General features: G+C 42.5%; 2 protein-coding genes across 4 annotated transcripts; one reads left to right on the forward strand and one right to left on the reverse strand.

The window, feature by feature from the left end:
* Window positions 1–805: 805 nt before the first annotated feature.
* dnajb5 (DnaJ heat shock protein family (Hsp40) member B5) lies at window positions 806–11,719 on the forward strand. 3 transcript variants are annotated; one of them, XR_003296552.1, is made up of 5 exons: window positions 806–2,612; window positions 3,859–4,130; window positions 4,863–5,524; window positions 6,347–9,170; window positions 9,686–9,820. XR_003296552.1 is itself a non-coding variant. In XM_026322811.1 (5 exons), exons 3-5 carry the CDS (start codon window positions 3,902–3,904, stop codon window positions 9,917–9,919), a joined length of 1,125 nt encoding a protein of 374 aa, XP_026178596.1. In that variant the 5' UTR covers window positions 809–2,612; window positions 2,873–3,160; window positions 3,859–3,901; the 3' UTR covers window positions 9,920–11,719. The 3 variants fall into 3 exon arrangements, 2 of the variants coding, with proteins under 2 accessions (XP_026178596.1, XP_026178595.1); XM_026322811.1 differs by lacking the exon at window positions 6,347–9,170 and adding an exon at window positions 2,873–3,160 and having other exon boundaries at window positions 809–2,612; window positions 9,686–11,719; XM_026322810.1 differs by lacking the exon at window positions 6,347–9,170 and having other exon boundaries at window positions 809–2,612; window positions 9,686–11,719.
* A 2,103-nt stretch (window positions 11,720–13,822) lies between these two features.
* Window positions 13,823–21,877, reverse strand: vcp (valosin containing protein). Its single transcript, XM_026322747.1, has 17 exons — window positions 21,722–21,877; window positions 19,943–20,054; window positions 19,649–19,821; window positions 19,432–19,574; window positions 19,190–19,320; window positions 18,965–19,096; window positions 18,512–18,614; window positions 18,198–18,331; window positions 17,801–17,936; window positions 16,918–17,030; window positions 16,363–16,527; window positions 16,138–16,260; window positions 15,840–16,052; window positions 15,376–15,684; window positions 14,953–15,108; window positions 14,678–14,832; window positions 13,823–14,394 (listed from the first exon to the last, which is right to left on the reverse strand). Exons 1-17 carry the CDS (start codon window positions 21,736–21,738, stop codon window positions 14,289–14,291), a joined length of 2,421 nt encoding a protein of 806 aa, XP_026178532.1. The 5' UTR covers window positions 21,739–21,877; the 3' UTR covers window positions 13,823–14,288.
* Window positions 21,878–22,046: the final 169 nt, after the last annotated feature.

Raw genomic sequence — 22,046 nt, forward strand, 5'->3', positions numbered from 1 at the left:
TGAGTAATTTGATTAGCATCCACATCTTGTTGTTCTCCACATCTGTCCGCAACTGAAAGAATTTCTGCCAAAGATCATATCAGGGCAAAATTTGAGACGTGTGCTTTTTGTGTTCATGTGTGTACACAAACATCTAACATCCTCATTTCACACCAGCACGTCTGTCTGAAAGAAAACCTCTCTTCAGGCAATGGTGGTCTCTATGGTTACAGGAAGGGTAGAAGTGAGAGAGGAGGTGGAAAGGACGGGGTGTTCTGAGTCTGTGAGAGGGAGAGAAGAGGAGGGGAGATGCTTACACACTCTCATTGCTGCCTCCTCTTCACACTAGAAAACAGCCTCCAGTGTGTTCTCATCTGTTGTCTCTTGCCACTGAATTAACTTTTTTGTTTTCCCGTCTCTCAGCTCCGGTGGCCGAGGACACTGAAGCAGTCGAGATGTATGTTAGCTCTTCAACACTAGCATCAATGGGTTTCTCTTCGTTTATCCATCCCATGTTCTCACACACACGTACGCATCCACGTGCTCAGAGGGCTCATTGCTGTGACAGAGTATCCCTGGCAGACACATCACTGTCTGGCAGATTCCCGTGTCACCATGGAAACCCAGCATCAGGTCAAGAATAGTTGTTCCTAGACAGTTGCAGTGCATACTCAGCGTTGGAGCAGCACGTGGATCAGTTCTCATCTGTCATCACTGACAATAGGTGCAGACATAAAACAAAACAATACAATTGTAGTAGTGTTATTATATTCTTTGAAATATGTTGTTATGGAAGAACAATCAGACAGGCAGAGTTTAGATCTCATTTCAGCCAGATGTTTCCAACAGGCAGTTTCAACATGCTCCAGAGTTTTATCACAGGGTGAGAAGAGGGCCCTGCATGTAAAACACTCCACTGCTGACCAGCTGCTCTTCTCAGACAGCTGCATTGGACCCAAGTCCCTCCCTGCAGCCAAAACATACACTTAGCTGGACACCCAGGAATGCATCTGTTTATTCTCCTCAGAAGCTATGCAACACTGCGACTTCTCTATATGCTTGCAGCGTTTTTCATGTTTAAATGCATGCATGTGTGTGACAGCAAGTGGATATTTGTGTGTGTCAGACAGACTCCTCCGTTGAGACACCCACTTTTCATCGCACCTCCTCGCCAGTCCGGTGGGAAGGGATGACTCAAGCTTAAATGACTCTTTATTTCTCTCTATCTCTCTCACATTGACCTGTCACAGCAGAAGCTCTTCTCCCCGCTGAGTGTACTTTCCTGTGCACTTAGCAGTAAAAGTCATCAGCAATGACTCAGACCTCTACCGGCGGTTTAATATATGTATTTATTTATTTATTGGAAATCTGGGGAGGCTGCTTGTCGAGCTCGTCTGGACTGAGAACAGTGGTGAAATCAGGGAGGAATGATGGACCTTCATGATGTGTTTTCTTAGTTTGTTTGTACAAGAACATTTGTCAGAACAAACGAATGCTGGTAACGTTGGGACAGATTGTGATTTGGGGTATTGGAGTCAAACCAAGTGTGAAACAATAGTGGATTAACCAACCTTTGAAAGGATACAACTGATCCAGTATCTCAGGGCCCAGCAGCTCCAGTCTTTGTGCCAGCTGCTTTGGAGTATTTTAATACTCATTAGACAGTTGTCATTTCATGATGAGGACCCTAAGGTGAATGTTTTACTTACTAGTTTTGATGTGTTCTCATATTAACTCATCTTGCCCCAGTTCCCACTTGTATATTTCAGCAGTGGATCAAGGTTTGGTGTTTGGTTGGGTTATTTTGCTTAATCCTATTCGCATTTAGGGAAATATGTTAATGTTTGCATTTGTTTTAGGGTTTTGGAGTTAGGGAAGTAAATCTTGGGGTTGCAATTGGAATTGTAGCTGGGTTGAGGTCTGGTATTAAGGTCAAGACATTCAAGTGGAAGGTCAGGGTGAGGGCAGGATGGGCTATTTTAGAGGACTAAGTTTAGAGGTAAAGAAAAGGTTAAGGTTGGAGTTAGATCAGGGTTTGGTGAAGGGAAGGTACATGTTCAGTCTTTACAAAAATAGAAAATCAAAATGTGTGTGTGTGTGTGTGTGTGTGTGTGCGTGTGTGTGTGTGTGTGTGGAGGGGGAGCTGTGTTTGAGACTCAGCAGTGTTTATATCAACTCAACCCAGACACACATTTACACGCACACGCACATTCATAGTATATACAAACACATAGTTTTTCAGGTGAATGCTCTTCTGTCAACTTTCAGGACTCTCTCTCTCTCCCTCTCTCTCTCCCTCTCTCTCTCTCTCTCTCTCTCTCTCTCCAAATATGACCCTGTTTCCCTGCACAGTGAACCTCACACCCCTGACATGCCCCCTTAGACTGGAAAACCTTACAGGAGGACAGTCTTAAAACAAATGGTGCGTTTTTGATTCCCTTTCAGTCTTCAGTGAAAATGAAGAATGAAATGAAATGAAATTAAAGTCAGTCTTGGTGCTGAGTGTGTTTGTGAGCATATCTTGAACAAAGAGTCCTCCTGACTCCAGGCTGTGAGAGGGGGCTGGGTTTGCTCTCCACACTGCAAACGGGTTTCCAGACACCGACAGGACCAACAAGGCAGCAGCAGGCTCGGTAAGGAAACAAACCTATTAAACATTTTTTATTTGTTTTAAGTTTATTTTAGTTTATTTTTATTTTTATTTTTTTAAGCGAAAGCTGCTTAAATTTATACACCGCAGAGATCCGACCAGGCAGAGTCGTGATATTGGATGGGGAGTAGACTTAAACTGACCAACTATCATTATAAAACAAACAGGATCAATGAAAAGTGTTTTAAAATATGGGCTTTATTTCCTCTCCAAACAAGTCCTGTTTCTCTCACACTATGCCAGTTGCGGTGGATGTGGTGGCTGTACAGTAGGATTATGGCTGACTCTATCTGGACGCTTGACCGAGGTTTTCCAGTGAAACGTCAGATGCGCCCCAGTGTTTGGTCACCGGTTATTTCAGAGCCCGTGATCCTCCCGGCGTCCTGACGTCAATTTATAAGGACCCAGTAGTACCGGGGAGGTGGGCACATAATAAGAAAGAAAGAGAGAAAGAAAAAGGGAGAGAGGGAGAGAAAAAGAGAGAAGCTGGACCATGTTGATCTAATTCTCCATTCATTTCTGAGCATTCCGGTAGGGGTTCCTTTCTTTTCTTTTCTTTCTATCCCCTTATCTTCTTTTTATTCCGCGTTGCCCAGATCGTGAAATATTTTTGAAGCCGGTGTCTCCCTGTAACTGGTATTGAATTTTCATTGTATTAACTAATATGATATGTAACATCTGAGGTTTATTCATCGATAGAACCAGTGGTTGGTCTAAATGATGGTTTAATTTGATAGAGAAACAGTATTTCTTTGTCTGTAGGAGCATAGGCAGCAGTTCCAGATGTAACCGGGCTCTGTCTGTGCGTCCTGGTCAGTGGCACCGCAGTGTTTCTGCCCAGCTGATTTAACACAGCAGAGTTGGGGGGGGTGTCAAGTTAATTTTATTCATACAGCTGAAAATCTCGAAATTAAAATCGTATTTACATGTTTCCATGTAAAAATACTGGGTTTGATTGAGAGGGAGAAGCTCTTTGCTAAAGCAGATGGAGGGGATTCCTCTGCTGATTCTACATCAGCACTGCAACTACGTCCCCCTGGCAACAGTTAGTTGGGAATGGGAACACAGAGTGCTGGTTTTACTATCACTAAATAGACACAGTAGGACCCAGAAGGAGAGCACTTGAGTACAGTCTGCACCTTTGCCAGGGCATATATAGTCTCTTGGTCTGGGCAGCGTCCACCTCACAGTAATTACAAGACCCTAACAGTAGTCCTGTATCTCACCAGTGACTGACCACAGCCTCAGCTGAAGAGGGGGGGTCCAGAGTGTATGTGTGTGTGTGCAGCTATGGGGAAGGACTACTACAAGACCCTGGGTATCCCCAAGGGCTCCAATGAGGAGGAGATCAAGAAGGCTTACCGGCGAATGGCGCTGCGCTTCCACCCTGACAAGAACAAGGATGCCAACGCAGAGGAGAAGTTCAAGGAGATCGCAGAGGCCTATGAGGTTCTGAGCGACCCCAAGAAGAGGGTCATCTATGATCAGCATGGAGAGGAAGGTGAGGAAGGATGGGGTGCTGGGGGCTCATGTCTGGATTTGATCCTGTTCTGTCTGTGTGTGTCTGTGTAGGATGACGGTCAGAGAGTGCAGCTCTCTGGCAGTGAAACCTTGTTAAACAGGCGTTATGATGGATTAAGTTGTTATTGAAATAGCTCAGGAACAGCCTCAGCATCTAATATCACAGTGGAGGACTTTGGAGGGCTTCAGTGCCTTAAGTATGAACTCTGTTTCCACGCTTTTGTGTTTGTGTTTATCTGCAGGAACATTTGTATGTCTATTGTTATCTTTAATGTCAACAACACTTACCTCCTAATGCCTTCAAATCTACAGCAGCTCCTAGTGTAGTGTGTGTATAACTGTGTGTGTGTATGTGTGTGTGTGTGTGTTCGCTGAAGACTATTACGTGGTTGAGATATGAATAGCAGCGAAAGCTTTAGCTTGCATTTGTGGGTGTTTGATGCATGTGTCTGTTCTGTGAGTGTGTTGGATGGCGTGACCTGGTATTTCATGAGTTCTTCCACCACCAGCGCTGCTGAAAGATCAGTGATACTGTGGGATTTTTCCTGCCCACATGGTCTCCACTCTCCTCTCCTCTGTGATCCATGCCGGGGCTTTTCTGAACAGGGTTGTGCGTCTGGTATCTGCGTTTATATTAATGTGTTTTCAGTTGGTGGATGTGTGCCAGTCCATGTGAGGTCTCACGTTTTTCTCTGTGTCTGTTCTTCCTCAGGTTTGAAGACAGGAGGCAGCAGCTCTTCAGGTGCTCCTGGCAGCTCAACATACCACTACACCTTCCATGGAGACCCCCACGCTACTTTTGCCTCCTTCTTCGGCGGCTCCAACCCCTTTGATATGTTTTTCGGCTCCAACCGCAGCCACAGCCGCTCCAATGGTTTCTCCTTCCACAATGACCACAGCAATGATGCAGACCAGGACATGGACATAGATGATGATGACCCCTTTGCTCATTTTGGAAGACAGTTTGGCTTTCCAGGTGGGATGAACAACGGTTTTCCAGGGGATGGCCGTAGAAGGAGGGGGGTTCCATCAGAGCGCCTTGGGACTGGTCGAAAGCAGCAGGACCCTCCGGTGGTCCACGAGCTGAAGGTCTCGCTGGAAGAGATCTTCCATGGCTGCACCAAGCGCATGAAGATCACCCGCCGCAGGCTGAACCCAGATGGGCGGAGCATGAGGACAGAAGACAAGATCCTCAACATCGTCATCAAGAAAGGCTGGAAGGAAGGGACCAAGATCACCTTTCCTAAGGAGGGGGACGAGACCCCTGAGAACATTCCTGCCGACATAGCTTTCGTACTTAAAGACAAAGGGCACGCCCACTTCAAGAGAGACGGTTCCAATATAATTTATAACTGCAAGATCAGTTTAAAAGAGGTGCGTCTGCCCGTTTTCACCTATCCTGTGTCTATTCTGTCTTGATATCTGCCTGTCTGTCTATCTCAGGTCCTCTCTCTTTGTCATGGGCTCTGCATGTAAATGTGTAGACATTACTGCTGAGGTTGGGATTTTGAATCCCAGTTGAGGTATCCACGCAGAAATTTAATGAATTCATCAGCTGCAAAGTTTTGGATGGTTATCCAAAATTGGCTTTTTTTTTCCACCACTGCTCTTTTTCATATGACACAGCGATGGTCTGGGGAGGCATGACTGTAATTCAATGGTAAGATTATGTCCTGGATGGGTGGTCATATCAAACATGTGCTGAGGAGCGTGTGCTGCTGGAGGTGAGGATCAGTGGAAGCAAACTCTCTGTCACTGCAGTGTGAGAAAAGCAGCAGGAATGTGGTGTCCTTGTGTGACAGCATAGAGCCATCTTCCTCACTTTTTCTGCACTGCTGTATAAATACATAAGGCTACACACAGGCATAAACATGGACACAATCCCACACACTCTTGCATCTTCAAACATATTTGCAAGCACACTTAGTTAACGATGGATTGTAGTATGACAGTGGTGACAATCCGGGCCGATATTACTGTGACTGGCAGGACATTTAATTAGCTGTTCCTATGAGGGCAGTGGGTCCAGCACCGCTCTGCTCCATCTAAGGAGTACACAAGCTTTAATGTTTGTTATAGTGTTGCCACGTGCCTGTATTACACATGGTCGGCTTAATGGCATGTGTTTTCACAGCTATTAGGGGAGTTGCTTATACTCCACTCAAGCTAATTTGAACTGTTTCCTCCAAACCCTAGACTCTCATAACCTGAGCAACAATAGTGGGAAACATGGGCACCTGCACACAGCACAAATATGAAGACAGCCTAGGTAATGAGAAAACATTAGTTTCTTGAGTCGCATTAAGCAGGAGATGGTACTTGATCAATCCTGCACAATGATTAGGTTTGTACTGCTAAAAGCCTTGCATCAGCCAGATAAGAGACTTAAATCTGATGCAGCTAAAGACAGGTTGGGGGGAATATCTGGGGAATATTAGGGAAGTGGGTCAGATGATTCAGTATCCAAAGCAAATAAGAGCTCATATTCCACTGTTCCTCTCTGCTCTGCTTCCCTGAAGATGTGATGCTCAGTGCTGCAGTAAAAACACAGCATCAGCTATATACTGCACACCAGACAACCTGCATATGTGTGTGTCTATATATATATATATATATATATATATAGCATATGGCAAATGCATTACACCAGTAAAACATATAACCTATTCAACTAGAAGTTTGTTGAAAGGCTAAGACTAATGTATGATGTTTGGTTGCTCAGTTGTGTTTCCTTCCTGATGACCTCAGCAGCTTCATTTAGTGCCACTAAGGTGGTGTGACCACACAGTGAACTCCTGGGAGACACTGCTGGAGGCAACTTGCAGCCCTGAAGTGTGTCCACTATGACAGCTGTCAGCAGCAATTACAAAGCTAAGTGTGATTTTGATATATTGGCTCATTCCTGGATCTATAGGGTGTCTCCTTCTGGCATCAGTGGTGCCTCTGCAGTGTGCGCTGATATTATCTGTGCAGTGCACTTCCAGCACAAAGTCCTGATCTAAACACGTGTGGGTGCTAGCTGTTGGGCTCTAGATCCAAAGTAGACAGCTCCACCTCTGTTATCATTTAGAAACACAAATGTACTGTACATCCCTAATGATAGGATATGTTGAATCTCTGCAAGTAAGGCAACATGTGCATGTTTTAGCAGATGTTGCTTTAATCCTGTCAGTATTCAGGACAGGCATGTACTAAGGGGATGACCTGAACTGACAGTCCACAGTCATATGAGAACACTTTGGATTGTGGGAACACTGTTATCCAGTGATTGCGACACAGATGAAAAAATTAGAAACATTGGTTCAAATCAATATATATGACCCCTGACAAATATAACAAATTCAGTGTATGAGTGTGTTTGCGTCCATTTCTAGAGCTCTGCTGTCTGAACTGAGCCTTGTGCAATCAATGGATCAGATCAGCTGGCGGTGTGTGCTGAGTGTCATGGCAACCTGTCTCTGTGTGTAAGACTTGTGGTGATGAGTGGAAGTGTTCATAACAAGACGATGAGCTACTAGTCTCCATCACAGTCATGGGCTAGATCACCATGTAATGTATGCAGGGGGTAAGAGGAGGCTGACATCATGACTAGAAACTCTCTCTCTCTCCTCTGAAGCAGCTGCGCCGCTTGACTGAACTTCAACTGCCCACATGTTTATCTGTGTTTAAAAAAACCCACCAGACGAGACGAGAAAATCCCCAAACAGTCTTATAGCAACAACTCTGTATTAACACTGACTGTGCTCTAGAGGTTAGGCATGTGCCAGATTGGTTGCGTTAAGACTGACAGTGCTGGAAGTGGTAAAAACTGAGATGGTGAATTGAACTGATGCTCCTCTAAGTATCAAAAAGCTTGTAGCATGTAGCATGTAGCTTAACGTATTTGATCTATGGCTAAGCCGAAGTTCTCAGCAAGAATTTGCTCCAAAACAAAATATTTCCCTTTTAACAAGACTCTTGGTATCCAGTCCACTAGCAGTGTTCCCAGACAATATAATGATTCAAATGTCTTAATAATAAGGGATGGATTGCCCAGATTCACACATTTATGCCCCTACTCCGAATGAATTATAACTTCATTAGTCCATCATGGTCAGACTTTAGATTTTTCCTATTCTTTGGTTTATGACCAAATAACTTTTAGGTGAGACATCAACCCAAGCTGTAAAGTGTGTACTGCTAATTAGCAAATGTTAAAATATCAACTATGATTGTTAACAATATATTTACTATACATGTACCATGTTAACAATATCTCATATAGGTCAGTATGGAGTTAGCACGGTGACCTTATCGCTGAGCTCAGTACAGTCTCCCAGTGCGGCTAACGTAGCAGGATCTTAAAGGACCTGGTTATAACAAAAAATGATGGGGCCCACTCTCCTGGTTATTGAAAAATTGTGCTGGATGAAATAAGGGCAGCTAAAGTATTTGACTATTACCCTTTTTTAATGTATTTTTGGGTCATGTTTTCATTTATCAAAGAGAACAAACAATAGAGATGGTACCATTCCATGGCATCCTCCAGGTCAATGTCCAGAACCTTTGATGGCCACAACAATCCAACATCATCCTATAAAATCCCTAAAAACAATCATTTATGTCTTTTTTTTAATACCTGATTAATTCTATAAGTCTATAAGTTCTGTTGTTCTGTCGTCCTCGGTTTCTTGACCTTTCACTCGTAGTGAAATACAGGTCATCCACAGTGGCCCTTCATTTTTCATTCTCTGCACATTTATGAGAAATATTCAGACCTTATTTTCTGTAGTAAACCACTTTGTAAATGTTGCCTAGAAATGCATTATATAAGAAAAGTTTGTTACTCATCGTGATTTTCATTCACAGAGTTGTGGTTTTAAATAGTTCTTTGTATTTAGCACTAATCTGGCGAGTGATGCTCACTGGAAAGCCTGTGAAGTCGTGATAACCCTGTGAAATCGTGATAACCACAGGTCTCCGTATTTAGTTTAGAGCTCTTTACGCTCTGACTGGATTCATCAGGCACTGTGATAAGGAGGTGAGGCTTAGTGTGTGTTTGTGTCAGTGTGTGATTGTGTGAGTGTTTGTGTGTCGCTCCCCTCGTCCTGCCAGCCCAGCTGACATGCCTTCCAACTATTTACGAGCTCAGCCGATTCCTGCCTCACTTCATTAGCCCCGGCTATGAGACTGTTGCTAAAATTAGTCCCTTGGTGCAACGTGTAGCCCCTCCAAGACTGAGACACACACACACACACACACTGTATTGGACAGACTGGAGAATGTTTCCACTGCCAAGTTGTGTTTTCCTAACATTTCTTTTCCAAATGTTTCTCTGTAGATCCCACAGTGCTGCAGTTGCCTATTTTCTGTCTCTTTCTCTCACACACAGTGAATACACAGAGAAATATGAGGAAGTGTGACGCACCAAGGGAAGATAAACTCATGTTTTTGAGTTCATGGAAACTTTTAAGTCATTGGGATATTCATGGCTTCGGTATTTCATCCCTATTAAAGATATTAACCCTCTGACTCTCCTCTCCCTCTCCTCCCCAGGCGTTGTGTGGCTGCACGGTTAGCATTCCCACGCTGGAAAACCGCGTCATCTCTCTTCCCTGTCACGACATCATCAAGCCAGGGACGGTGAAGCGACTCAGAGGGGAAGGCCTGCCTTTCCCCAAGAACCCGTCACAACGCGGTGACCTCATCGTGGAGTTTTTGGTCCGTTTTCCTGATAGGATCCCCCCCCAGTCTAGGGAGATTATCAGACAACACCTCCCCCAGTCATAGGAAGACTCACCTCCAATGCCCATGCCACCACACACTCCAGACTAAACCCAGAAAACACCCTTAACCCTCCTTCACCCACTCTTCATCTAGATTTTGACCTTTATTGTAGTTAACCTAATGCTCTGTTTTAATGCACACAGTACCAAACAGACACTGCCACTTCACAGTGAGAGGATGGAGGAAGAATGCCAACATGAATGGTGGTTTCAGGGTGTAATTATTTGAGTTTGCTTTACCTTACGACCCAGGCACACACACAAGCACCCGAGCAGTGCAGCGACGCTGAGGGTGGGCTCGGCACAATCGTGGCTTTTACCGGAAACCTCTTTTATTAACTCTGTTTTTTACGGATTTATTAGTGGTTTTTATAATCTGTCCAACTCTCTGATGCTCGTCTGTTTGTGATACGATGAAGTGTGAGATATTTTTTAAAAAGAAACTCTTTTTTTTTTTTCCACAATTTTCTTTTCCAAAGCAGGTTTCAAATAGGATAATTTCTATTTTACCTTGCGTGTACCAGCACCTTCAGTGTGTTCAGTGCAAACCACAGTTATAACCTAACTATCCCACTCTTGTGCTTTCAGTCTGATAAAACTTTGCTGTTTAGTACGACCTGTCTCCCCCCAGAATCAGTTGTACTCTGTGCCACAGTGTAGTTAAAAGTCCTGCAATACTTCAAAACAACAATACCATATCTCAGCTGCATTGGAAAACCTGGGAATGACAATCACATACTGTAACAGGAGTGTAAGTTTGGATAACACAATTTACACATTAAATGGGTGCTCTCCCTTCTGAGCTCTGTGGCTGCTCTGAAATGAATAGCCTGGCTCGGTATCTGAGGAACATTTAGGTGCCTTAGCCTGGTGTCATACCACATATGTGAACACACACATGCACACACTGGTCACACTGTAAAATAAACAACCAGCCATGTTAAGTGCACAACAGACGATGCCCTATGCTGTGTTAGATATTACCGCCGGGAGCTGGTGATTTCAGAAAAACGTTGAGTGTGCAATGTGAAGTTACTGTATGTACGCAAGGACATGTTTTTAGGGATAGGTTTGATACAAGACTGGTGAATTTAGCCAATGCATCCCTGTAAAAGTGCCATACAAGTACAGGTTGGATTTCTCAGAGCAATGCAAGCACAAAGTTAATCTAAAGTAAATAGTCAAGATTCCTCTGGGAAACCCAGCTTTGTTGTGTATATTCTGCTTTCTCGTGCCATTCAAAGGCCATGTCTAGGTGCTACTGTGAGCAGTGCCAAAAATAGACCACCTTGGTGTCTACGTTTTGGTTTCATGAAGTCCTCAGTTTGTGATTTGATAACTGCTTCTGTCCTCTGTAACATCTGTACATTCAACTTTATTGTCAGTTTTTTTTTTTCAAGTAGAAAACCTGTTTAGGATGCAGGTTTTATAACATTGCAACAGCAGCTGTTCTCTGTCTCAGCTACAGGGGGAACTAAAATATATTTATGAGTATGGTTTTTGCAGACAGTCACAGTAGGTCATATATATCGTGTATGGGAAAGTGTTTGACTGCAACATGTTGATAAATGCACTTTTCATGTCATAAATATTACTGACAAAACTATGAGATGACGGGAGAGACTTGAATGACTTATCTGAGCGTGTGAGCGTCCTGCCCGTCAGAGCCTCAGCGGACGCTGGACTGTGGCGACACGAATGCACGTGCTGCTGCTGAAAGACTCGCTGGCACTGCTTCTTTGCATTTGACAATATTCATGAACTTTTCAAAATGGAAATAAATAAACCAAATGTGTGAAGTTAAGCCTGTGTCATTTGAGTTTCTCTTTTGTAGAACCACTGGAACAACCAACTAAACAACTAATCTGTATGTAAAACAGTTAAATGTATTTTCTTTTATTGCTACTGTTACTTAAGTGAAGCATCTCCTGCACTGTATTTCTGTTGAAGATGATCAGAAACCTCAATACTTTTGTGTTTAGAAAACAGAGATTGCAGGTGGTTTGTGTTAAGATAGGTGGTTTGGTAAAGATACAGCAGAGTTAGTGAGGCAAGGCATGGCTCTCTGAGATGTGCTGCAGTAACACCACGCTGTGACTAATGCCGTATAGCTGTATCAGCTATTTCTGGCTATAAGGCTGTGCTCACAGAGAGAGTTTACATTTCCACTGAAAATGCTTTTCCAGTCAGTGAAACACAAAAAAAAAAAAAAAAAAAAAAGAATCAAATCACCTTGTTACCTTTTCTTGTCTACATGTAAGCGAGAGGTGTTTGCACATGTAGCACATATATATGCACGCACAAAACCTGCTGTAGTGCAGACGTTCATGAATTCAGATGTGAGTGATGATCAGTAAGAGTACTATGATATAGTCATGATGACAGGTGGTCACTGGGTCCATTTGCTCACACACTCGTCTGTCACTGTCTTTTCTCTGCCAGATCCTTAGTTGGACCATGAGTGAGTTGGTGACTCTCAACAGGGAAGAGGATGCCCGTGGTCGGACTGAGCACATGGAAGAATGCTCTGGGAGAGGAAGAATCACCTATCACAATTTTGGATATTGCTAAATTATAAAGAAAACACGTGGACTCTATGCTCACATATTCAATAGAAGCAGCCCATCCTGGCAGTTGGGATCATTTGCAACTTAATGTGGATAATTTAATGTTGGTAATCGGTTTATTAACCAGTGACCATGACATATGTGCAGAGATTTGGCTAGCACAGGATTCATATATTCTTTAAAAACGGTTCATCTTTGGTTTGGAGGTTGTAAAAATGAATATGGCTAGTGTTGGGTTCAAGATTAATGTAATGGTCTAGGTTAGAATTGGAGTTAAGTTTCATTCAGCTTGATAATCAGTTGCGTGTAACTCAGATCTCAAACTGTCCGAGCGTTACCCTGAATTCAACAGTTGTATGTTTTTGTCGTTTGTATGTTTTCCCTTCCAGGTTCTGTATCGTCAGGAGCTGTTTGTAACAACCAACTGTGGAACACCAAACAAGAACCAGAGGAGCTGGAAGAAAGATGCAGAACCAGCCTGACACACATGGCTGTTTCCTCCCTGGACCTTTACTTCATGCACTAGCCTGTGGCATTTTCAGGGAGCTGCTGAGATAAAATAATTTTGCCTCCCTCTGCTTGTCACTGTGTGGCCCAGGATTAATGTGAAGGTGCAATTAAATGTACATTTCCTGAAGCAACATGTGGATGTGGATGCCTTTAGGGGAAGACATCTACATCCAGAGAGACTTAGACAGCTATGGAGAGTTTAGTGGACAGAGGCCTGGACTGCCAGCCAGTGTAATGCCAGTTTTAATCAAAATTTTGTTTGCTCTGAGCTTAATACAGTTTATGCACATAGTGCTGCCTCATACCAAGACAGGAAACTTTCAGAACATTTTCAAATTACTTGGATTTTATATATTTCATGTGCATGATTTGCACATTTCCTGTTTTTAGATGTGTATAGAAGAGTGTTTTAGGTCATATATCTAAACATGTTATGAGTTATGCTTTAAATAGAAACTGTAGTAGCTAAGTGTAGTAGAGGTAGCTTTAACCTTTCACATAGGAATGGCAGCAGTATGGAGAAATGCAGAACACATTTCATGATTCTTACACAGTTCTCTAGTTTATCCTGCAAATGGCCAACATTTCATACTTAGTGATTAGATTTGTCAAGTTTAAAACATTTATCCAGTTAAATCTTCACTGACTAGAAAAGTGACTGCCAATGCACTTTTATTTCCCTGCCAGTGACACTATGTGGTCAGCAACAGAACTGCATCTCTGTACAATGACATTAGCTCTGATCACATGGTGTCTGCGTGCTTCAAACTGAACCCTGAGTAAATCACCACTGAATACCACATACAAATAATTTCAGACACTGAAAACACTTCAGTTTCGTGAGATTTTTATTTTCAACAACATAACCTTGACAAATTTGAAATACATTATATGCTACTGTTTATTTTAAAAAAAGTCATTAGCAATACACTTTCTCTTTTCTTTCTTATAGTCTAGCATAGATTCCCATCACTAAAGCCATTCGTATTGGTTGTTACATACTGAGAACGAGGCCACTCAAAATCCCACCCAACTGACTGAAAAAGCTCTGCAGTCGCTCACCTATTTTCAACACCCCCTAACTCCCACCCACATCAAAGCCATGGCAAACCAAGTGGCTACATGCTTTCTTCAAGGGAAATCATACAAAAAAAAAAAAAAAAAAAAGAACGAAAAAAAGAAAAGGAAAAAAAAAAAAGGAACACATGAAAGAAGCACAAAGTCCTAAAAATGTGGAATCTGATGAGAATTTGTACAAGTGTGATCCCAGTACTGACCACTTCGGGCCATGTACATTTATCCATAAAGGTCATCGTCGTTGTCTTCATTGAACACTGGACCACCACCAGTTCCTCCTGTGCCGTGGCTTGTCCCGCTGCCACCTGTGGCACTGGAGGGAAACCTGAAAGATAAGAAAAAGTTGTTTACCCATCCTTTAATAGAGACAGTCTTTATATTCCTGGGTGTTAATTCCAGCATGCATGGAATAACCACGTTCTCTAGTCAATAGGACATTTTTAAGCAAACATCTTTTTTATGTAGACAGATTAAGTTCAAAAGTCAGAACACACTCAGCTACTATTTAACTAAAGTTGCTTTTGTGCAACTGCATAAAAAGGTAGCACTCCACTTTAAATAGGTTCATTCCACAAAGTTTAAACACACAGCTAACACTGAAAACATACCTGAAGCTGCCAAAGCCACGGCTCTGCTGCAGTGTCTGAGCAAACATTTCGTATTTGCGAATGTCATTGTCACTGACAGAGCGACGAGCAAATCGCATTGCCTCTTCAAAGTGGTCCTTTCTGATCTCTGGCACCGGATCGTCCTCTTCCACCTCCTATTTAAAAATAATTCATTAAAAAAAAAAAAAAGAACATAAATATGAAGACCTGAGAAGCAGAGTCTACAGATGCCCGTCCAGATGTCTGGTCAACAACAGGACAGAACAAGTACTAACCATAGCCGATGGGTTGGTCTGCCTCTCCCTCTCTCGGCGGATCTCATTCTCGATGCTCTCTCTGATGGCCAGTTTACACGCCCGCTGGCAGATCTCTGTCAGATCAGCTCCAGAGAAGCCATTGGTCATCTTTGCCAGGAAGTCCAAGTCAACATCCTACAAAAGACAAATGGAGAAATGGTTCGACCTTGTCTACTCTCCAGACTCTTTCATGTGTCATGCTCCTACAGATTTGCAGGTTTTGTTAAATATGCATTTTTTTTAATTAATAAATCACATGAAAGATGTTAAAACTAATTTATTGATCCTCAGGTACTACAACCGGCATAGAACCAAAATAAATCATGGGGCTTTTTTATTTTAATTAATCAGGTTCTGCATATCAAGAAGTGAATCAGCAGCTATGAGGAGCAGTGTTGTCACCTTGCTAATGGGACTCTTGCGAAGGTTGGCCTTCAGAATGCTGATCCTGCTCTTCTCGTCAGGCAAGGGGATATAGATGAGCTGGTCCAGACGGCCAGGTCTCAGGATGGCAGGGTCAATGATGTCTGGTCTGTTTGTGGCTCCGATTATGAAGACGTTCTTCTTGCTGGACATTCCATCCATCTCCGTCAGGATCTGGTTGATGACACGGTCAGCTGCTCCACCACCGTCTCCAATGTTGCCACCACGGGCCTTGGCTATGGAGTCCAGTTCATCAAAGAAGAGAACACATGGGGCTGCTTGACGAGCCTGGAAACAGGATACAAATACACAAAATAGATTTGCAAAACCAACTGGCAATGAATTCTGTAGAATGAAATTAGTTTACAATAAAGGCTTTTGCCTTGTGTGGATTTCAAATTTCTTTCAGGTCTGCATCACATTTCTGCAACAGACACACTCACCTTGTCAAAGATCTCTCTGACATTAGCCTCAGACTCTCCAAACCACATGGTGAGCAGCTCTGGTCCTTTGATGGAGATGAAATTTGCCTGGCACTCATTTGCAATAGCTTTGGCCAGCAGAGTCTTACCACAACCAGGGGGTCCATAGAACAGCACACCCTTGGATGGGGTCATGCCAAACTTGAGGAACTTGTCTGGGTGTTCCACTGGGTACTACATTAAAGGAGAAAAAGTAAGGTATGGGTAAGATAAATTTTTTCCACATTGTGACAAGATCTCACTACTGAAACACTCATACCTGCACCAACTCTTGCAGCTCCCTCTTCACATCTTCCAAACCTCCAATATCCTCCCAGGTGATGTTGGGAACCTCAACAACTGTCTCCCTCAGGGCCGATGGGTTGCTCTGGCTCAGGGCCCACTGCACAACAGCAGAGTGCGTTAGTGTTGACTCAGAAGGGCCTTTGTAGACTGTCACAGCCTCTACTCCCAACCCCAGAACAATAACTGTTAAAAGTCTTACCTTGAAGTCATCCATGGTGACAGCAAGAGAGTTCATGACTTCAGCATCAATGGTCTCATCCTCCAGGTCAATCAGGTCCATCTTCTTCCTGATGGCCTGCAGGGCTGCCTCAGAGCAGAGAGCAGCCAGATCCGCACCCACATGTCCATGGGTTTCATTGGCTACCTACATAAGCATACAGAGAGTTCAATATTTCTTAAACCTATTTCTGTCCAGGCTCCAACACAATGCATATGATCCTATGTGTTCCAATGCCTTGCACCATCCTAAGTAGCTCATGTACTTACTAAGTGCTAGGTCATGTGGAGCAACAAACAGTTTGAACACAACATGCTAAGTATGTTGGAAATGAACACAGGGTTTAACCTGAACAGCCATTCCACATTCAATTGCTACAATCTGTCAGTTTTCAGAATACCAAATTCCATGTCATTTATTTGAAAGTACATGCAATAACCGCATGACTCTACCTCTCCTTGAGGGAAAAGGTGTTCAGGGAGGTGTCACATGATGGCAGAAGTAAAAAAAAAAAAAAAAAAAAGGTTGTGCACAGACCTGTTCTAAGTCAACATCATCAGCCAGCTTCATGTTCTTGGTGTGAATCTGGAGAATCTCCAGTCTTCCAGTTGCATCTGGGATACCAATATCCACCTCCCTGTCAAAACGACCTGATGGTGGGGGTATAAACACACACATTAAGTTTTAATGAAACAGACACACAAAGGCCTTTTGGTGTGTCTCACAGCATGACTGTACTGCCTCCTTTCTAGCAGAATTATTTAACCATCTACATTTTATAAAGCAGTGTGTGATGATTATGCAAAACATTTGACAAAACTTTCAGAAACACTTATCACCCTCAAAACTGGAACTGCACAGTGCTGTGAGAAACTGACCCACTGGTAAAATGCAGAGCCCACAAACCAGCCAGCAGATTTAATCAAAAACAGACACTAATGAACCATGAAGACAGAGTCTCTTTATGTAACATAAAATACATCACAGTAACTACGGGTCTTGTAAAGTGACACTTTTTAGCCCACATGGCACAGAGTGATGCTGCTGGTTTAAAAGGACACGAATATCTTAGATAATTAGAGGCTGAATAAATTCCTCATACAGAAAATCCCACACTTTTGATTATACAAAATTATAGGCCAGGTGAAAAACATTCTAGAAAGCAAAGCTATATTGTATCTTCAGCAACTAAACAGCTACATTGCTTTATATTTCTTTAAAAAAATGTAAAGGTATAACACATGACAGTAATACCAGTGAGGTAAACGGCCAATAGAATTGATACCAAAACCAGGCTCAGATTTTGGTAGGTACGAGTTCAACATTTCACAACCTCATACATGACATGGACTGGATGTTTCTTTTAGATCCCAGTTACATTGTCCACTGGATACTCCATTGCTTCAAACAGATAACTTACCAAATCTCCTGAGAGCTGGGTCAATGCTGTTGGGTCTGTTGGTGGCAGCCATGACAATGACATGAGCTCTCTGTTTCAGGCCATCCATGAGAGTCAGCAGCTGAGAAACAATGCGCCTCTCCACTTCTCCATGAGTCTACAATAAAGCAACATTCATTGATGCTATATAATTTACATTTTAAACTTTATACATTAGCATCTCTAATTTGAATATTTTGGTTAATCGAGAATTTACAACACCTCTCAGCTACAGCAAAATTTTAAACCATTATGAAAAAGATGATATATAAATACCACTTTTTGGGCGATTTTAGAACTTTCAGCTCTCTAAACATTAAAAACCCTCAGATCATAAACAGATTAGCTATCCATTTATTTTTCCATTCTTCCCACTCACCTTCTCTCTCTTTGGAGCGATTGCATCCAGCTCATCGATAAAGATGATGGCAGGGGCATTTTTCTCTGCTTCCTCAAAAGCCTTTCTCAGGTTACTCTCGCTCTCTCCTGCTAACTTACTCATGATCTCAGGACCTAAAACAGAAAGCCCAGTACTTTAATTTCAGAGGAAACCTTACCCTAACAGCATATGCTACATTCAAATACTTTAGTACAACACAGACATGGGAAGCAATTAAAAATGCTATTTTCTATTTATTTTGATAAAAAAGGAATAAGTGTGTCTTCCATACAAATATAGATGGTGGTTTCTACCATTAATCAAGAAGAAGAAAGCTCCTGTTTCATTAGCCACAGCTCTGGCAATCAAGGTCTTTCCAGTTCCAGGTGGTCCATACAGCAGGATTCCACGTGGGGGCTGAAAAAGGGTAAAGGCAATTTTTTAAATTAGGCCTAATTAAAAAATTAGAGGCAAAAATTCCCTTAATTTCTCTATGCTTAGTCACCTTAATGACATCATTACATAAACTGGTGGTAGGTCAAACAAAACCAAAAAGCAGTAAGTGAGCATTCACTGGTCAACAAGCAGACACTAATCAGTAACAGCAACACAGGTGCACAAAGTGCAAAAATGACAATGTTAGCAACAGAAATATCAGGCTAAAGAAAATCAATATATTTCCTTTTGTAGAAACAAAGTGCTAATTTCAACTGAAACTGCAATTTGTTACTGAGGCTCAAACATTTGCTGGTTGTAAATTACCCTACCTTGACTCCTATGGCCTTGAAGAGTGCAGGATGTCTAAGAGGCAGCTCCACCATTTCTTTAATCTGAGCTAACTGCTTTCTCACTCCTCCAATGTCATCATAGCCCACCTCATTGAGGGACTCTTCCTCATCCTGCATGGTCGAATGCAAAATGTTCAGAATTCAAGATGGTTTAAACTTCATAAATGTTAAGTTGTGCATGGCGTGTGTGTACCAGCTACCGACCTCTCTCCTGATTGGCTCTCCCTCACAGTGGATAACTGTATCAGGAGCAACGATGCAATAAGGGGAGGGATCAGTCTCCACCACCTTAAACTCCACAGCACGCATGCCACCTCTGACCAAGAAAATGTCACCTTTGAAGAAAACAAAAATTGCTTTAAGAAAGACAGATGTTGATGGACAAATAGATTTGATCAGACAGGCAAAATGAAACATTTGTCCCAACAATGGACACTGGTATTCACCTTTGCGGATTGGCCGGTAAGCCTCTAAGAAGTACGGCTTCAGGTACACCTCAAACAAGTTTCCAGTAATTCCTTCTACTGTGTCATCTATTGGGAGAACATGGATCCTCTTTCCATACTTGACATCAGGACATGGCTGAATGCTGAAGGAGATAAGACTTAACACCACATCATTTTTAAAGGGTTGTGGGGGGGGGGGGGGGGTGCTTTTCCCTACCTGATGACATCACCCAGCCTGACCCTCAGGTTGTTGCGGACCACCCTGTTCATGCGAACCTTTTCATCAGAACAGGTGTCATCGGACAGCACAATACACACAGTCTCCCTCCTCTTCTTTCCCTTCATCAGCACTGTGTCTCCACGGAAAAGCTGCAACTCATCCATCTTGGTCTAAGGATGCGTTAAGGTTTTAGTGAACCTCTGTCATTACATTTACAATGTAAAAACACGTATCTAAACATTGCTAAGTAGATATATGGATGGATGTGGTTAAAAGGTTCATAATGTTTACCTGTGAGAGAGAGACCACACTGTTGTCTTCATTGATGGATTCATCAACAATCAGTCTGTTGGGTCTGTTCTTCTGTTTCAGAATTGCAGTGGCTAGATCATCATTTTTGGATCTATGATGATGAGAGAGAGTAAACAAGGCACAGGTCAAACCAAAATCTTAATATGCACCTTTATGGTTTCATGCAGCTTGGACAATGACTGCTCAAAGTAAACTGTGCTATAGAAAAAAAAAATGTATAGGAAACCAGTAACATCCCACTATTATCATTTTCTGTAGCAAATTGATGTAAGACATTGGTTACATCATTAAATCTGCTCAGGGTGCCAATGTCCTCTATAACAGCAGACCCCCAGGTTTCTAGAGAATGTCTACAGAGAATACTAAAATAACCTTTAGTTAAACTTTGTGGTGTTCAAATTTGAGGGCAATACAGTGAACTCAAAATCATCTTGTTCTGTTACACACACGTAAGTGCAGACAATAGAGCAAAACAATAACTCCGGACTAAAATTAAAAACTAAATTCAAAATGACCACACTGTCGGGAGTGCACTGACATCAGTAACAACCTTCGATGTAAACAAGGTCTGAGTATTCATACTAATGAGCAACTGTATTTAGTATAGCAATATAAGTATTTTGTGCTTTGTGTTACTAAGTATTTCTAATGTACTGTTTCTGTAGTTTTCTTAAGAGGCCATATAGAATGTAATTGTTCATTCAGTTACGATCAATAACATTAATCAAACATTTGTGTTACTGGGCCTACATTAATGATAATCAAACAGGTCATTTACGCAACTCGCCAATTATATATTTTGATACCTGTGGAAAATTCCCACAATCGTAGGCACGTCTAAAATGCTGCCAAACATTAACAACTTCGCTCCCGATTCTAGAAAACCCCTGAGCCGGTTTTCTAGTTTCTCTTTTCATGTTGTTAGCATGCTAACTCTAGCATGTGAGCTAACTGACTGGCGAGCAAGGGAGCCCAGATGACACAGCAAAAGAATTAAGGGAAAAAAAAAAAACTTTTAGCTAGCTAAAGCGAGGTTGCCCACTCAAAAACTAACGTCACAATTCTACCGTGACTTCAAATACGATGACTGTCATCGTACCTGACGGTTACACATATAATCAGATCTGCTATTTCATGACTGTTTAGCTAACAGAGCCGAAGTAAATTGTCGATCATACGGTGAACAGACAGTCCTGTTAGCCCGCTAGCTGTAGTACACTAGGTAGAGACAGCTAGCTAGTCTTCAGGTTAGCCATCTGTACAGACAGCATTTTCTTTCGTAAAGCCATGTGCCTGTTTCTTACGTACATGGCTTTTGCTGCGTAGATTGATATTTATACCATTTCTAATCTGAAGCCGTCTAAACACGGGCTGTTAGCTTGTAGATAGGCCAACGGCTTTGGCCTTGACACTGCTGCTAAGCTAGCCTTAGCATTCAAGCACGCAGCAATGACTGCGCTTTGTCAAGTAGCTGTCACACAACACCGCTATCAGGACAACAACAACAATTTAACTACTGTCAACAATTCGCGGGATAATATTCAACTGTCACCAGGTCTACAATATCAGGTTAACCAAGCAGCGGACAACACTGCGGAGGCTGAAGTAACTGACCCCATTAGCTCTCCTGCTAACTACATTAGCAACCGAGCTAACTTTAATAAACTAACGTTAACGTTAGCCGTTTAAAGGGCATTTGCCGAGAGCCATTGTTCCGAAAATTGCACTGTAATAAGATTCAGTGGCATTTCTACTTACTCCCCTCCCGAGGCCATGGTCGTCCACCTGGATTACTGTTAATAAATAAATTCTAGCTAAATGTTTAAGACGCTTCACCGGTTCTCGTTACTCAGCGCTGTCTGTGATTTCACACGAAGGAGCAGCAGTTTCCGTGCTTTTCTTTAGTTATAGCATGAGCTGGATGCATCCTTCACTCTGATTGGCTGGAGGCTGACTGACAAATTCGCCAACCAATCAGTGACTCGGGAACCTGTGCTCTCTGAGAGTATTGTGAACCTTCAGCCAATGACAGAAGAGCGGGAGGTTCCTATTTTCACCAGCCTTTTCCTTATTGGTCTCTCAC

Source organism: Mastacembelus armatus, chromosome 9 (genome assembly GCF_900324485.2).
Source record: "Mastacembelus armatus chromosome 9, fMasArm1.2, whole genome shotgun sequence".
Taxonomy (NCBI): Eukaryota; Metazoa; Chordata; class Actinopteri; order Synbranchiformes; family Mastacembelidae; genus Mastacembelus; species Mastacembelus armatus.

Bases quoted from the DNA above. Each gene is read 5' to 3' on its own strand.
- vcp (XM_026322747.1), bottom strand. The intron at 18,615-18,964 runs GTAGGGTAATTT...ACCCTTTTTCAG, and splicing joins TCAAGGCCATAGGAGTCAAG to CCCCCACGTGGAATCCTGCT. The intron at 17,031-17,800 runs GTAAGTTATCTG...CCCCACCATCAG, and splicing joins CCCAGCTCTCAGGAGATTTG to GTCGTTTTGACAGGGAGGTG.
- dnajb5 (XM_026322811.1), top strand. From the start codon at position 3,902: ATGTGTGTGTGTGCAGCTATGGGGAAGGACTACTACAAGACCCTGGGT. The intron at 4,131-4,862 runs GTGAGGAAGGAT...GTTCTTCCTCAG, and splicing joins TGATCAGCATGGAGAGGAAG to GTTTGAAGACAGGAGGCAGC. The intron at 5,525-9,685 runs GTGCGTCTGCCC...TCTCCTCCCCAG, and splicing joins GCAAGATCAGTTTAAAAGAG to GCGTTGTGTGGCTGCACGGT.